This window comes from Cryptomeria japonica, chromosome 3 (genome assembly GCF_030272615.1).
Source record: "Cryptomeria japonica chromosome 3, Sugi_1.0, whole genome shotgun sequence".
In the NCBI taxonomy this organism is placed as follows: Eukaryota; Viridiplantae; Streptophyta; class Pinopsida; order Cupressales; family Cupressaceae; genus Cryptomeria; species Cryptomeria japonica.
In genome coordinates, this window is record NC_081407.1 from 482,531,243 (window position 1) to 482,548,149 (window position 16,907).

Sequence of the window (16,907 nt, forward strand, 5' to 3'; positions counted from 1 at the left end):
TGTATGTATTTTATCTTTAATCAAAAAGTTATATTTTACGTATATAGTTTCAAGATGTTTGTGATGGGTTTCAGATCTTTAAGAGTTATAATGCAAATTCTAGTTTTTGGAGGTTCGTTTAATTTTTCAGTCTTAATCAAATTCCAGTAATTAACAGGGTCCTATCATCTTCAATAGTGCCCACCCATTATTTAGTGTTGTCAAGCATTTTGGAGGTGTTCCTTGTCATTTTGATTTGTTTTGCTTGCTAGCCATATAATTTGGAGTGGTGTTCTAGTTCTAATTTGTGTTATGTGCTTCTAGGTATCATCTTCAATAGTTTATAATGTGCTCTTAGTGTGCAGTTCTGATTCGGCAGGTTATCAGCAGAACCAAGTTATATCAAACTCCACTAAATAAGCGAGCAGTGCCTGTACTATGTAATTGCACTCCGTTGAAAAAGCAAGGAGTGTCCAGTATATTCTGATTGCACACTCCGTTGAATAAGTATTGAAGTGTTTCCTTTCAGTTATTGCATGGCACTCCATTGAAGAAGTGAACATTTGGCCGATACAGCTACCTACTGTCTTTCTTTAAAGTTGCTGAATTTTAGAAAGTTGGTGTGGTCCTAAACACCTTATGCTCTCACCTTGCCCATATTGGGAACTAGGCGATCAGAAAGTGATAAGGAAATTGCATTGCAGTTTATTTTCAGTTGCAAAATTACAAAAAAAATATTAGGGGAGGTTATCACAATCCCAATGGCAAAGATTGTAATCTCCTTCACATTGCATAGAGCCTCCTAAAATAAAGAACTAGAGTGTAATGTCCCCACTTAGAAATATAATTTAATAATAAATAATAATAATAAAATTAAAATACGAAAGAATAAAAAATTAAAAAAAATTAAAAATTTATAATTAAATATCAATATATTTATTTAATATTGATTAATCATCCATTAATTTTTATTAGCAATATATTATTAAGTAATGAATAACCATTCATTAAATAATGACTAAGTATCTAATGATTATTAAATAATATATTATTTATAAGACAAAGGCAACGATCCATCATATACTTATTAAGGCTGTGTACCATTACACAAACTCAAATTAAGAACACCCAGGGAGACACATCCCTCCACACAACCTTTCACATCAACATCTACGTGTATAAGAACGCCCAGCAGACCATGATGGAGGGGAACTTTTGGGAGGGAGATAAGGAAAGGAGAATACGGTAATAGGAAGAAAGTAAAAGAAAGTCTGATGGTTATCGTCGGTCATCACACAGCACAGATAAGTGGAAGTTTATGATAACACGTAAGGGAATTACTAAATATTGTTTATCGTTTAAAACAAAGCATTCATTAATGATAATAAGAAATATGCATTGCCTAATATAAAGATTAATGTATATTATAAGAGACTAATACTCATCATTAACAATCATTTTTAAAGTTCATATCTGACATAAGATTATAAAGGTAATCAGATTTAATAAAGTTAACTTATTACTGATAGAAAATAAGATAATATATGAAGCTAACATTACTAATAGAACAAAAAGGATGAAATAATGAAAGAAAGAGGGCAGCAGTAATTATATTGTGGGGAATTATCTACTGGTATAGATACGAGATATTGAGACTGCTAATAATATATATATAGTATCATGCTGTGAGTGCAAATTAATACTGTTAATATGAGGTAACAATATAACATAATGTTAGTATAATCTGATTAATATATTCTAATAAAATCTGAAGTTAATACGGATAATGAAATCTGATATAATATTACTAGTATAGTATGATATTATCAATGTAATGCAATACTGAAATGACATAATAAAATATAACATATTTTATGTATATTTATAATGAGAATAATGCTTGAGGATCGTGATGTATAATTTGTATGTTTTATCATTGTTTGCAATTGTGATAGAAGGAAGGGACACGATAGGGGGAACGGTGAGAGATTCCTCACTAGGCATAACGCCTTGTAAAGATGGACAAGGACCATTGGTTAAGGACCACGGGGCCACCTCATGATGATGGTTAAGGACCACATGAGGCCAAGGAGGATAAGGTCCTAACCTTGGGCCTAGGGTTGAGGGACAAAGGCACCCTATTGTAGCTTTCCTACTATCTCCACATGGATCAATTGTTGAAATGAATCAGTCATAAGAAATGAGAGGTTGATGTGATGGAGGGGAACAGTGTAAAGCCCTCACTAGGTACGCCACCTCGTGATAATGGTTAAGGACCACATGAGGCCACAAAGGATAAGGTCTTGCTGTTGGGCCTAGGGTAGAGGATACTTGGGGCACCTCATCATGTCTTCCAATCCAACCCTCGTTATGGTTGAGTCTCCATGCAATTACTGATATTGGTTGCGTAGATTTATATATACATATCCTAACCCTAGAATTGGATGTATTTCATGAGTTATATCTACATTGCTGTCCAATCTTATTGCAGGTTTCGGAAAAATAGACTTGTCTCATCATATTTTTAAATGAAGACTATATCTCTAACTGTGTTCTGCCCTTATTTCATTCTAGATTTGTGAATTTAGGGCAAAGTATAAGGTGATCCCAAAAGAGGACATTACATAGAGCATCCTTTCATTTCATGCATGAGTGATTTTCTTAAACATTGAAGTGATCTATGAAGCTAAAAATCTAGCATAGGATCAAATTCCTTTTGAAAACTAGGCGGTTGTTCCATAGACATCTCTTCTTGCAAATTCTCATGAAGAAAAACACTATTAACATCCATATGATGAACCGCACATGTGAAGGAGATTGCAACAAAGAGAACCACCAAAATGATATCAAAGCACACTATCGGAGCTACTGTATCATTGTAGGTGATATAGTTCTTGGGAATCATATATCTGAAAATCTTACTTGCAATATTGGACATAAAGCACATGTGAGTATGTAGATAAGTTGCCTTTGGCCAAACTTTGACTAGATGATTTAAGAATGAAATTGACTTCCAATCAAAAAATTCAAAGAATACAACCCAAGAAAATACTTGCAATTTGAAGTCACTAGATTGCCCTTCACCCAGTTACTGAAATCACTTTCCTTTTCAGAGCCATCTGTGAAGAAGGGGAGGCGGAGGATTTTTTGGAAGGCACCAAAACAGCACATTGTGCATAGTCATGTGTAGGAATGACAGAAGCCATTTGAAGTTTTTCCTTGGGAAATTTGACCATTAACAAGAGGATTACTCATGTACATCAGGTCAGTCTACAGTTAAATTTATTTTGTATTTATAATTTTGCTATCCAATTTGTAATATTTTACATGTTTATATTTGTAACAATGTCACTTAGTTGTCCCTTTTATTCTAGAATTTTAGGGGAAGTTTTAGGCTTACCTTTCTTATATTCCTGCATTTTTTAGTCCTCCCAAAAGGGATTGAATGGAACATATGTTAAACCAATAGAAACCAAGAGCTTGGAGATGGTTCCAAATTGAAAGTAGGATGGGCAAATAAGCAGTACCCTAGTAAATTTGGAAAATAGTCATATAAATTGGCAGTACACATGCATGGAGTTTAATACAATGAAATGAATTATATTTGAAGTTAAACATGAATGTTTATTTATTTTCAAATGTAAAACGAAGATTAACGCTTCTTTCATTGTTTTCTCTTTTCAAGTTGGTTTTTAGCCATTTCCATTTCCTACTGTAGATCCATTTTTTAATGTTGGCAATGTCAATATAGAAATAATGGTCTCTCCTAAACATTACCAAAACAGGGAAATATTTCTGTGAGGTAGGAACAGAAATTGCTGGAAATTTGCTTGTCTCAGAAGTGGTATAGAAAAATTGGCTCCTGAGGAGGCAACTCGTTTGACTTTGAATGAATCTTTAAATATTGGTTTGATACAATACGCTAGTATGTATCAATAATTTCTGTATCTGAATGCATCTTTCACATGCAAAACACTTCATGATCCAAATCAAATGGAATAAATGATTGGTCTATCTGACAGAAAAAAAATGGCTTTCTTTACAGCCATAGAAAGATGATGCAAATTTAATCATACTCCTAAAATACATAGTATAGGAAAATTCACTAACATTCCTCCTAGAGACTAAAGATGTGATAAGTTGCATTTCAATATATGGTCTGTAAAACCTAATCATAATGTCCTTTTCTTGTTTTGATGTATCTTGCGTCTCAAGATTTAAGAACTAATACCTATATGCTTATAGATTACACCGAACTCTATGCACATTCACTTAGTAATTGGATTACAATTTTTCTTTGGAAGGTGAAGTGATAAAATAAAACAAGAAAAAAATAGTAATAACTAAATCTAGCTCATTTGACTTTTGGCGATGGTGAACCAAGAAATCTTACCACTGCCGCACATCTTGGAAACAACCAGTCATGAGGGCAGTTATCAAGTGTGTAAACAAACTCATGTGGTTCTGTCACTAACCAAAGAAAATGAGAATAAAAACATGTTAGATGTAACAAAAACATGATAACAATGCATCCCAACTAAAATTCTTAACTTTAAGCTCACATTCTTATTGTCTGACTGGATTAATTTTGTTATGGACAAAAAAGATATAAACAAAAATACCACAAATTTGTAACTTACAGTTTCCAAGACCTCCCCAACCTTTATTAATGATTCCTCTTTGTTTTGTCTCCTTTAATGCTTTAATAATTATTTGTGTCATACCTTCTGGATCTTGAACAGGCTTCAATATTAATAAAAAAACTCAATTCAGTTAAAAATTTTAAATAACTAAGATATCTACAAAGGATAAACTTTTCTATATCAATTAGACATGAGCATGATTTCTCGTTTTAGAGATGACAGACAAAACTGATTAGAAAAGAATAATACAAGCTGCAGAAGGAAGAAAAGCCATGAAAATCATAGTCGAGTGTGATATTATAGAAGTCACTAGTGTAGGGTGCTTATCTTGATACAGTCTTGCAGGTCTCCTAATTTGAGAATTTGATACTTTAATGTTATCAGGAATTTTGTAATACAGATTTCATTAACATAGAGGATCCAGATATTTGAATTACCTTTGTCTAAATAGTTTAATGGCTTTTATTTAGACGCATATTTGTATGCCTCAATTGCCCTTGTTTGTTTCCTATTAGATCCATATAATGCATTCATTGTGAAGTGACCTATATGGAATTCTTCTTGTCTTAACTAGGTAATGAATGTGATTGAGTTGCTTGTACTTCTAGTTAAGTAATCTATTCATTTCTTCAATTTTGATCTTTAGTAATTTACAGTTCAGTTAGGTGAATCCTCAATAGAAAAGTCACAAGTCAATTGTGATGAGAAACTTGGTTTTAAGTCACTCTCAGAAAAAATCTATCTTCAATCAAATTTTAGATCTTAATTGCAAATATTGAGAGAAGAAAGACATTTAAGATTATTATCAATCAGAAGGAAGGTCTATGAGGGACATCCTTTTGGTCTTAAGTAACCCATAGATCTCTTAACTGCCTTTGAAGCATTTGACCAAATTATTGCTTTTGCAATTTTTCTTGGTAGTAGCTTCAGGATTTAACAATTTGACAGCAAGTAATACGAGTCTTCTCAACTTCACAATCTCATTTACTAGAATTATCAACAACATTCATAATTAACATGACAGTAATCACCAATGGAGATTCCAAAGTGCATTATACATGAACAATCACAATGCCAAGTGCATGCAATAAGAGCTATGAACCAGGGACTGAAGAATCAACCAAACTAGATGTATCGAGGGTGGAATCTTGCACAAATACATCATTCATAACAGAGAAATCAGATAATTTGTATACAAAACAAAAGGGGGCCCGCATAAAATACATTCTAGACATCCTGCAAAATAAAGTAGTTTGTTTTAACAGTATAGCTACTTAAGTTCAATGTTTTGGGTGAGCTACCTCACTCATCTTCAGAGAAATGATAACTATTAGTTTTAATAACCTTGCAATGGTATATTAATACTCTTTGTTCTATGATTCCTTTCCTTATATTGTTTACTTGAGCTGACTGTGGTAGTTCACTCGAAACATCAGAGAAAAACAACTATGCAATTATCCACAAATTCTAGCTGAAGATATTCCTGCAGAAACCTTTGATCCAAAATAGGAAAACTATAAATTGTTGGTAAGAAATTTAAATTTTGTAATTTTCTTTCAATATATAGTTGCTCAGAAATTTAGAATTTGTAGTTTTCTTTAGCTATCTTAGTGCACACTCTTGTCCTCTTGCAATTTCATGTTTTGATCAAGAATGAATGCATCGTTGGGTTAAAAAGAACTATAACTAACATTTTGTTGAACTTACAAGGCTTCCAAATCCTATATAAATAGGCTTTTGGCCAGCTGCAAGCCATTTCACAAGTGACTCTGGAGGTGTGTAATCCGAAGCAAGATTGAGAAAACAGAAACCTACAACATCAACTTTAGGCCCCCAATCTGCAAATAAAACAATGCTAAATGTTTATCAAACAAAGGAAGAAACCTAATGCATGCAATAGATGCAGGCATTACTTGCAAATGGTCAACTTTCTCAAAATGTATGAAATATCAAATCAACAGTAAAAATTCAAAGCATATTACCAAAAGCAACTTGAGCACTGCAACAACTATCACAGTCTGATAAGCCACTTTCAAATAATATTGAAAATCAACTCTTGCACCACATTTTAGTTTCAATCCTATGTGGAAAACATAATGTACCTTCTGGTTTGGGTACAAGATGTGGACTCCATATGTACCCAGTAGGAAGGTCTGTAATAGACCCTTGTGTACCACTTAGATATGTCACTGGACGAAGCTTTAATTTCTTTTTCCGAAAATCGTTGATTAAACTTCGAATTCCTAACCAAATTAATGAATCCACTACTTGATAAGATAACTGCAAAATACAATACAAAATTATTAACTAAGAAGATTGTAGGCATTATCAATTTATCATGCAATCAGTAAACCAATAGGCTTTCAATAATTGAGTTACAAAGTAATGATCTGAAGAAACTGGAGCCCCATTTTAGATTATTTAAGTTAGATATGTAAACATGATTTCTTTAATCAATATTCTTAACTCACTCGATAGCCTGCCGTTTGCTTCACACGTGAAAGTGGATGTGGAAATTTACTTGTTGGCCTATCCATGAGAGAATATAAATCAAATTCTGATAAATAAATTATAGGAAAATCAACAACTTTCATTCTAAATGGCAGAAACCAAATAGTTGTATATGCTATATCTAAGTGAATGCCAATAAAAGAACATATAAAATGTTCTAAGAGAAGGAAGTGACATATGAATTGTTTAACAGGAATGAACAAGATAGTCTTTCCCAGATCTACGAGATTTTACAATAGAAGTATCTGATAGAAATTCGGATAACAACTTTTCTGAAACATCTTAAAGAAGGAACTGCTGCCTGTGCAAAAATCTATTATTTAGTACCTATGAGAATGGTTACATAGAGTGTAAGAAGATTTAAGGTTACTCACGTCCATGGCATTGTGAAAAATATATGTATTGGAACTTTAAGTGCCTCTGCAACATGTACATGCCCTGCATCAGTATATGCTTACCAAACTCAGTGGTGCAATGGATGAGAAAACCCAAAAAAGTACTTCCCAGTTAATTTTCAATATAAAAGGCCAATTTTATTAGCATGTAACATTATAATTTGATTTTTCAAAAATAAACTTGCAATTAGACAGAAAGTTTTTTGGAATTTAACATCTACGGTTCCAATTAAAATTTTGAAACAAAATTTTAAAATTGCAAAAGTTTGCAACCCTTAAAACATTGAAGAATATCCCTAGTAAAGGAGAACTTTAAGTGCCTCTGCAACATGTACATGCCCTGCATCAGTACATGCTTACCAACCCCAGTGGTGCAATGGATGAGAAAACCCAAAAAAGTACTTCCCAGTTCATTTTCAATATAAAAGGCCAATTTTATTAGCATGTAACATTATAATTTGATTTTTCAAAAATAAACTTGCAATTAGACAGAGTTTTTTGGAATTTAACATCTACAGTTCCAATTAAATTTTTGAAAAAAAAATTTAAAATTGTAAAAGTTTGCAACCCTTAAAACATTGGAATATCCCTACTAAAGGAGACACTAATAATGTTCCAAAAACAAGTTATGCCAGCTGGCTGTCTCCAACCTTGGGAAGAGTAAAATACTAAAATTGAACTTTGATGGAGTATCCAAAGGTAACCCATGCTTGATTGGGGGTAAAATATTCTCATGGAACAATGTGAAGTTTGTCAAGTATGATTCTTAACATTTAATAAACTAAATAATTTGTAGCTGACTTTCTTATATGTTGATTAATTGTCAGTTTAGTTAGTGTACTCCAAATGGTAGCTATGAACAATTAGAGCAATAGTTGTCTAACTGACAGCTATTGGTCCTACAAATACAAATGACATTTTTGTTGGCACTGCTTCTATCAGAAGTTATCCCTATACTAGCAAGCATTGTACTAAACACTACTTTTGCAATAAAAGTGCTGTTCTCGATATTCTTTGTATATTATTCACTGACATGATATGTGATTCCGATTATTTTTTAAATTGCAAGACTGCAAGTCATATATTGGTAGTATAGACTTTACAATTAATATTTCTACCATCATTGCCTTTACAAAGTGAAGTCAGGTTTGACGTAGAATGGAAGTTGATTATTACAATTGATGTCAATGCAAAGATGGATGCAAACAAGTAAATATGCCAGTTGATAGAAAATCAAGTTAACACATAGAAACTAAGCAAAGGCCAATCTATCTGATATTTCAAGTATCTGGTGAAACTCTTGATACAAGAGCATGTCAAAGAAAGATAGAATTAACCGCTTGCAAATTCTATCTAGAATCACTTCATCCTAATTGAAAAGATTGGTTGACTATTGGATAACCTACTCAAAACACTTAGAAAGTAAGCATATCATTTTGCAAGATCTCCATGCTGAAAGAGACCATGGAGCATGTGCAACTTTTTAAAATGACACAGAAGTGTTGTCAGGTAGAAGAATGCCATGTTCCCTTCCTCGGAATGATGGAATTAATTGAAGACCTGTAGCCTATTTCTATTTCTCATAGGTTAAGAGACAAAATAAGGGATGTAAAATTCACAATAGCATTGTAATTTGGGTCATCTTTCAAAGGAGAAATTTAAGCGTTAATTGGAGGATGTCCACATGAGACATTACGGTGCCTATGTTTTTCTTTATTTAAAAGCATGTTTTAAAATTTTACTAAGGAAAAAGTGAAATAGTAAAGGACCCAAAGTGGAGACATCTACATAGGAAAGGAAAGCACCCAAATTGAGATATCCATTCTTGTCATTAGTGAATTCAAATTTCAAATTTGAACACTCAAATATGAAAACCCTTGTTTAGCAAATTCCGAAGGTTCTCCTCACAATTTAGAAAGTTCTGTTTTTCATAGGTTAAGCAGGGAAGGACCTTGATCCCATTTATAAAAAGTATAGCACAACGAAACAAAGAAAACTATAAAAACAACAACAAAACTGACCACTTGGCCAGCCTCAAACCTACTAATCGTAAAGGAACAACACTATAGAGCACACAAAAACAGACAAAAAATCCTAAAACGTATAGTTCCAATCTTTAATTAGGGAATCTGAAATGATAAATGAATGTTATAAAGCAAGGAGAGGAATACTCCTTATATAAGTAATTACAAAAGAATCTTTCCATAACAGAAACGATCGAGAACTAATGACATAAACGAAAGTTACCAAACCTGACTAACTAACATACAAAATAACTCCCTTAATGGTCATTCTACTAAGTACTAACTACCCTATAGAAGACTTGACATAACTTGCAGGTCATTTAGGCACAAAGGCATAGAAGGCTGGCTCCTCTTCAGATCGCTCTGTGACATGAGCCTACTGTTGAGACCCTCCCTAGTTGAACTTCTGATCAACCAACCGTTTTCTGTAGAACTTTTGTACATGACAAAGTTTACCACAATAATGATGTGATAGATTTTAGATTCTTTGAAGAATCATCAGGTTCGCTTTGTCCTTCCTGTTGAGTGGACTTGCCTTTTGCTTTATCCTTGGCAGTAAATGCCTATTCTATACTGGTCATGTCACCAACGCTACCAAACTGTTGTTTCCACTTGGCTTGCTGTAAGATCTTATTGCATAGCTCATCAAACTTTAAGTCAACATTAGTGGATATAATGTTGAGTGTTTCAATGAAGTGCTCATAGGATAATGATAAGGTTTTCAACATTATAACCACCATATCCTCTTCTTCCATCTTGCGACCAATGGCCTCTAGTTGATCACAAATGTCTTTGATCTTCATAAGATGATCCTACAAAGACATCTTGTTGTCCATCATGATCGAGAACAACATATTCTTAAGAATGAAAGCTTTGCCTTTATCTAGCGTCTCGTGCAAATCCTTTAGGTGACTCGAGATCTCTTAGTAGTCTTGCCTAACGACACTTTTGGAAACATCTCATCGGTGCTAGATAACTTAAGTAGCATAACCACTTCTTGATTACACTCATCAAACTTGTCCTGGTCTTTATCCATAGTTGTGGGACTAGTGTTACTCAGAACAATCTAATCAAGACATCGAGACTTAAAAATAGTGAGCATCCTTTGCTTCCAAGTATTGTAGTTGTTGTCGTTAAACATCTAAGTGCCTTCCAACATGATGTTGCGTAATGAAGCCATCCCTCCCGTTATCCAAAACAATGGAAATCGAGATCAACTTCTCAAAAAAACTTTGATTTTTATTGATAAAAAATCGACCAAAAAACTGAAACCTACAATTGTCCAAATTTCATTAAAAAAACTGTTGTAAGATAGCACCAAGATTTTATGGAAAAATCATCAAACCCTCAATGCTATACTGAAATCACACAATTTTGTGAAAAATTTGGCAAAAACCTTTGTTTTGTGGAAAAGCAGTAAAACCCCATGAGTTACAAAAAATGGTCAAAAAACAACAAAAGAAGACCACGATTTTTAGGAAAAGATCATGAAAAAACCTGCCATGATTTTTGGGAAAAACCATGCAAAAAACCCTCGACGATCTTTTTGGAAAAAAATATGCAAAGCCTGCTAGCAAAGAACCCTTTGTTTCTGCAAAAAAACCTCGACGATCTTTTTGGAAAAAAATCATGCAAAGCTTGCAAGTAGAGAACCCTTCGTTTTTTGCAAAAAACCCTAGGTGCATCCAAGCATAAAAAATACCACACCAAAAACAATTAGAAAACGTGCCAAAACCCTAGGCGCTCATTGTAAGGAATCGTCAAAAAAGATTGAAGCCCTCGGCCCATCGTAGAAAACCCACAATTTTTTAAAAAGTCATGCAAAATCACAAGGAAAAAATGGCGATAGAAATTGTAGTTAGGAAATTAGTAAAAGAGCATCAAAACAATAGATTAGCCAACCATGAAAGCTAAAATGCAATGAAAGAAATCCTAATACACTCAATAAAGGAAATGAAGACTAGATTCTAAAGAAACGCAAACCAAAGCGTTGGAATCTCCTTCATAGCTCCTCCATTGGCATTCTTTCTCCTTCAAATGGATGTTTGTAGATCTCACCTACAAGATGCAAGTGTATTGAAAGAAAGATTGCAAAATGAGATGAAATTGACAGCATAAGGATACTCGAATCCTAGTTGTTGAAAATGAGCAATGAGAGCTCAATTTATAGAAAAGAGGATTTTGAATCAACGGGCGAGATTAATCTGGAGACAGGAAGAATCAACGACTAGGATCAAACACATAGCAGAGTTTCCATTAGGAGACAGAGAAAAAGAGGAAGAAATCCGGAATCAAATCGAGGAAGATGGAATCAAATCAAGGAAGATAATATGGGGATTTAATAAATAAATAAATTGATTATTTTGATATTTTTCCAAATTGGCAGGTTGAAAAGATAAATATGGGATAATTAATAAATAAAATTTGTTAATTATCTGCATATGAGAATATAAATATGATAAATGAGTAAATTAAATTTATTAATTTACTATTCATATTTAAGAATTAGTTAATCAAAAAAATTAAATTTATTTAATTATTGAGAGGAAATATTAGAACAAGTGGCAAATAATTAATTTATTATTGTCCTAGGACGCATAATGAAAATTAATGGCCTGACCAGAACTAGGTGTCTACAAAAACTTCTCAAACATTGCTAGGACGGAAAATAATCCAAACAAAAAACCTCAAGTGTTGCAAAAATATATCAGACTTGTCATGCGACAGTGCCCAGAAAGAAACCCCTTCGCGCAGGCAAGAAAACAATGCGGCCAGAATAAAACAAGGTGGCCCAAAAAAAAAATTGAACTTGCATGATTTTAAACAAATATGGGATTCTTCAAACTAGACATTCCTCAAGTTGCAACAAAAATCTTCTGCGAAAAGGAAACGAAAACTAGCACAATCTAAAACACCCACGAGTTTGTGCACAAAAAACCCTTTAGAAAACTAACCAGTCAAGATCCTCAAAAATAACCACAAACAAAGTCGCAATCTTAAAAAAAAAACCTTCAAAAAAATCTTCATAAGAATGTGTACGATAAAAAAAACCGCATTTTTTCATAAAAAATCATTTCAAAAACTTTTGGAAATAAATTCCAAGTAATGAAACCACAAATTTTATTAAAAATTCACCAAACAGACTGCTTTGATACCATAAAATGATAATTGAATGTTATAATCAAAGGAGAGGAATACTCATTATATAAGTAATTACAAAGGATCTTTCCATAACGGAAACCATCAAGAACTGAAGACATAAATGGAAGTTACTAAAATTGAACAACTAACATATAGAATAGAAAGTTACTAACTACTTAGATGACCATTATAAGCTAAATATTACAATATTATTTTAATAGAATCCATCAACTCCTTCCATTAAGCAGTTTCTAGAGCTCTTTGTGGTCTTTTTCTATTTCTTGCCAAGTTCTTGTTGATCTTCCACAATGCCCCGTTTCTTTTTTTGTTTCTTTATCCTTGACTGTCTTTTCACCATACCAAACATTGCTTTGTACATTAAGGCCATTAGTAATCTTGACAAGGTCACCAAAAGCATTTTCTACTTTCTTCACTCTTTTGATATTGGTTGAGGGTAGAGTATATGTTTTTCCATTTGTTATTGCATATTTTACAGTTTTCCTAATGTTAATCTCGATTATTTTTCAAAAATATCCGCCTTCTTTGGTCACCCTTATCGGTTCCCTCTTATCGGTTAAGACCTTATCAGGCAAACCTTGGCATATTGAAACTATGTTTAAAGTTCCCAAGTTCTACTTTCACCCAATATCGCGATCTCAAAGAGAAGTCGATGTTTGTCGGGCAATAACCAATAGACTTCGCAGTTTCCATTTCTTATTCATCCCCGATACCCAATGCTCCCTCACGGACCGATATCGGAGTATCAAAATTTCCCAAGCTTTCTTTATGTCGGTTTCCAGGTAAGCTTGCAGCCATGCACAATTTCCAAGAAACAGATCAAAGGGAGATTTGCTAGTACCATCATTAATGACTGATTGAACGGCTAAAAGCACGTAAGGGTGGCAGCACGAGTTGCATATTTGATGTTATCCCCTTTCGCAGGCAAAATTTAATACACCACCCTTAAGAGTTGGTCAAAATAACACATGCCATAATGAGTTTTCTTTTTCCAGATGGTTCTTCCTCATGATGATCAGCTTCCATTTGATAATCCAGACCTAAATTGGCTGGCAACCGAGCAAGGGAATATTATCCTAGAATTGCGGTCTCTTGCATGGAAACAACAAACCAACTTCGCCAGATATAGAAGGGTTATCATTCTATTGGAGAAGATTGCAGAACAAGCCAGAAACCACGAACAGTGTCTGGAAGAAAAAATTGTTGCAAGACGAGGTCCTGATAATTAGTTTTCCAAACATGGTGCTTAAAGGAAAGGGACCTACGATTCAGCCTGATGTGGAACACATGTAGGATGACATCTTATTTGACCCGACCGACCTTGCACAAGAACTTATAGAAGAGGAAACAAAAGCAGAGATGATCGATAATCAAAACGCTAGTCAAAATCCAGTGCCTGAGGAAGAAGTATAAAGTTAATAATTGTTTATAGTGCGCTAATGATCAAACTTCCTGGTAATTTTTGTTTTTATCTAGAATCATGTTTAAAATGGTCATTTTCGAGACCATTACTTTGAAAGGAACCGTTTCTTGAAAACGGAAAGGGGATTTAGGGTATAAATAGATAGGAGATAGGAGGAAAAGGGGGGGAAGAGTTTTGGAAAGAAAGACTTAATGTTGTTTTCTAAAAGACAAATATGATGTGATTTATGTTTGGTTGAGCTGAACAGTTCATCTAATAGATTAGACTTTGTGCTACTTTAGATAAATTGCATTTCTCTTATGTGAATGCTTCTTGTTCAATTTCTATATTTCGAAGTACTAAATATTTGTTCTTCCTCTACTATTCATTGTGGTTAATGTTTATCTTTGAATGATATTATGCAACATGAACTAAGTTAGTATTCAACTGGGCGAATGCTTTGTCATTTGTGTAATTCTTTCTTAAGTTTTAGAATAGTAATTTTGCCTTTCCTGCATTCTGGTTAAAAGCATACCCTGAAAACCCTAAAATCATATCATAAGAGGGAGTTGTACCTCTAAAATTCAATGGAAAGTTGCAGAGGTAGTTGCAACTTATCCAACTGTTGTTTGATAGTTTGTTCTCTTGTATGGGTGTGGAGTCATATTGTTACATTTTTTAAGGGAACAAAATCTATTAACCAACACCTGACAATGCATGATCCTTTTGATATCACCCACTTTGTTTCTAAGATCTTCAATACCAGCATTGAAGGAATCCAACAGATCTTCCTATTGTTCAATTTGTTTAGTGTTTTGTTAAACAGGTTCTTGAGATTTTTTGTAACTTCCATAGTCAAGATGTTCTCTCATCTTTGTCGGTCATTGTTATTTATCCTTGTTCCTCGAATTTGGAGGGAAGTGATTCTCACAAATCCCCATTTCGAATACATTAATGGTTCTAATGCCATCTAGATTCCCGTTATTGTACACAATTCCCCATTCAAAAAAACTTTAGATTTAGAATGAAAAATGTTCCAATTTTACACATTACCTACATTAAGTCTATGTATATTAAATAGTAGATTTTACAATGAGACTATTTATATTCAAGTACATCCCTTAACTGTTATACAAAGCAACTCTCAGCATTTTCTAGTACAAAAATGGATCCAAGATAGTGCTGATACAAATGTGTCTTTTATTTTAAATGATTGAATAATGCAATTTGATTATGGTTAGACTAAAATACTCAAGTATGCTATACAAATTACAAATAAGTGTTCTCTTTCTACCAGATTTTCCGTTTGATGAATTCTTTTAACCAGAAAATGATGTTTCAAGATCATTCTAAATGAGTCATAGAAGACACCACTGATACAATATACACAAATGATGGAGCTCTACTTTTAATTGGTTCACAAAAGAAAAAAACTATACGCCTATATTCCTAATATTCATCATTAATTTAAATCATTGAACCCGGTATGCCAGTTTATACATAACATGCCATCTGTCCCCCCTTCCCATGGCTAATCCCCCCAGGGAGGATGAAGTAACCCAATGATCCTCCTTTGATCAAATCAATCTTATCACCTGCCTTTGCAGAAGGGATACAAGCACCGCCCTTAGGATAGAGTGGGGGCAATTAAACATCTTATGACAGAATAAATACTCAACACCCAACATCACTTGAAACTTATATAGAGATTTGTACAACTGTGAAACAAGAAACGTGGCACATCACGTTCAAATGAAAAACTGTTAACCCACACATAAAGCTCCCATTATTTACTACATAGAACCAGCCTACATAGAAATTGTAGGTCTTATAACACTATACATCAGCTAGTCCTAAACTCTAATGTTGTTAGCCAACATAAATATAATGCAATTACAGACTCTAGCACATAAAAGATGCAAATCATGCGACACACTCTTAAAGATAGACTAATACCGTCGTAATAAAGAGATGGCCCATAGGCCCCACAGGTGAGAATAAGATTGGAACTTGAACTAAAATTATTAAAACCAACATTTTGTTATTCAGCTACAGAAAAAAAGTGCATTAATAACAATTTACAAATGAAAAATGGTTGCACATCATGACCAAGGACAGATTTAACTTATGGAAAGAAATCCTTAGCCTAAGGCCAGAAATATAAATTCAGAAAAGATCAAGCAAATAACAATAGCATGCATCAGCTAACAGTATAGTGAAAGGACATGAAAGAAATAAAAGTGACTAGATTACAAGAAAAGCCAGTTTGTATGTACTTGTAGAATCTGTTCTCTAACAAAGCTTAATAATCCAGATGCACAGTATTGTGTTGCTTTTCTGCAAACTTTGATAGAATAATGGATTCAGATATTTAACTGTTATAGATCATACCTTAAAATAAAACTAATGTGAATCTGGCACCTAGTTTCCTTCAAATAAGGACAATAACACAAAACCATTGCAAAATAGAAAATTTATAGCTCAAAGTATTGACAAATAGCTAAAAGAAAACAATATTTGTAAGACAAAAATGGTATGGAACCAAACCATAGGCTGGAGGATTTGCAAGAATTGCTTCAGCACGAAATTTGACACCTGAACCCATGGGGTAAGGCTCTGTACATGCTGGTAACAAGGAGTTTATTATAGACTTCAATTGCTTCCTCTGTATAGCTATCTCTGAGGGTCCGGATGGCAAAAATCCTTTATTTTTAACCATATCTGCATCAATGGTTACAGTTTCTATTCAATCAATGAAAAAGGGATCCTTCTCTACTTCAAAATATAAGGTTTA

At 33.5% G+C, this 16,907-nt stretch overlaps 1 protein-coding gene across 11 annotated transcripts in view; it reads right to left on the reverse strand.

Moving 5' to 3' along the window:
* Positions 1 to 16,907, reverse strand: part of LOC131045206 (sterol 3-beta-glucosyltransferase UGT80A2) — a 177,426-nt gene that overhangs the window by 5,050 nt on the left and 155,469 nt on the right. For 9 of the 11 annotated variants that reach the window (XM_057978785.2, XM_057978799.2, XM_057978771.2 and 6 more), the window contains 7 exons: positions 16,661 to 16,834; positions 7,508 to 7,571; positions 7,094 to 7,151; positions 6,725 to 6,902; positions 6,330 to 6,460; positions 4,620 to 4,722; positions 4,373 to 4,449 (listed from right to left, as the gene is read on the reverse strand). In XM_057978785.2, the coding sequence (XP_057834768.2) occupies positions 4,373 to 4,449; positions 4,620 to 4,722; positions 6,330 to 6,460; positions 6,725 to 6,902; positions 7,094 to 7,151; positions 7,508 to 7,571; positions 16,661 to 16,834 (785 nt within the window). The remainder of the gene's footprint in view (positions 1 to 4,372; positions 4,450 to 4,619; positions 4,723 to 6,329; positions 6,461 to 6,724; positions 6,903 to 7,093; positions 7,152 to 7,507; positions 7,572 to 16,660; positions 16,835 to 16,907) is intronic. The other 2 variants (XM_057978816.2, XM_057978810.2) reach the window with 2 other exon arrangements.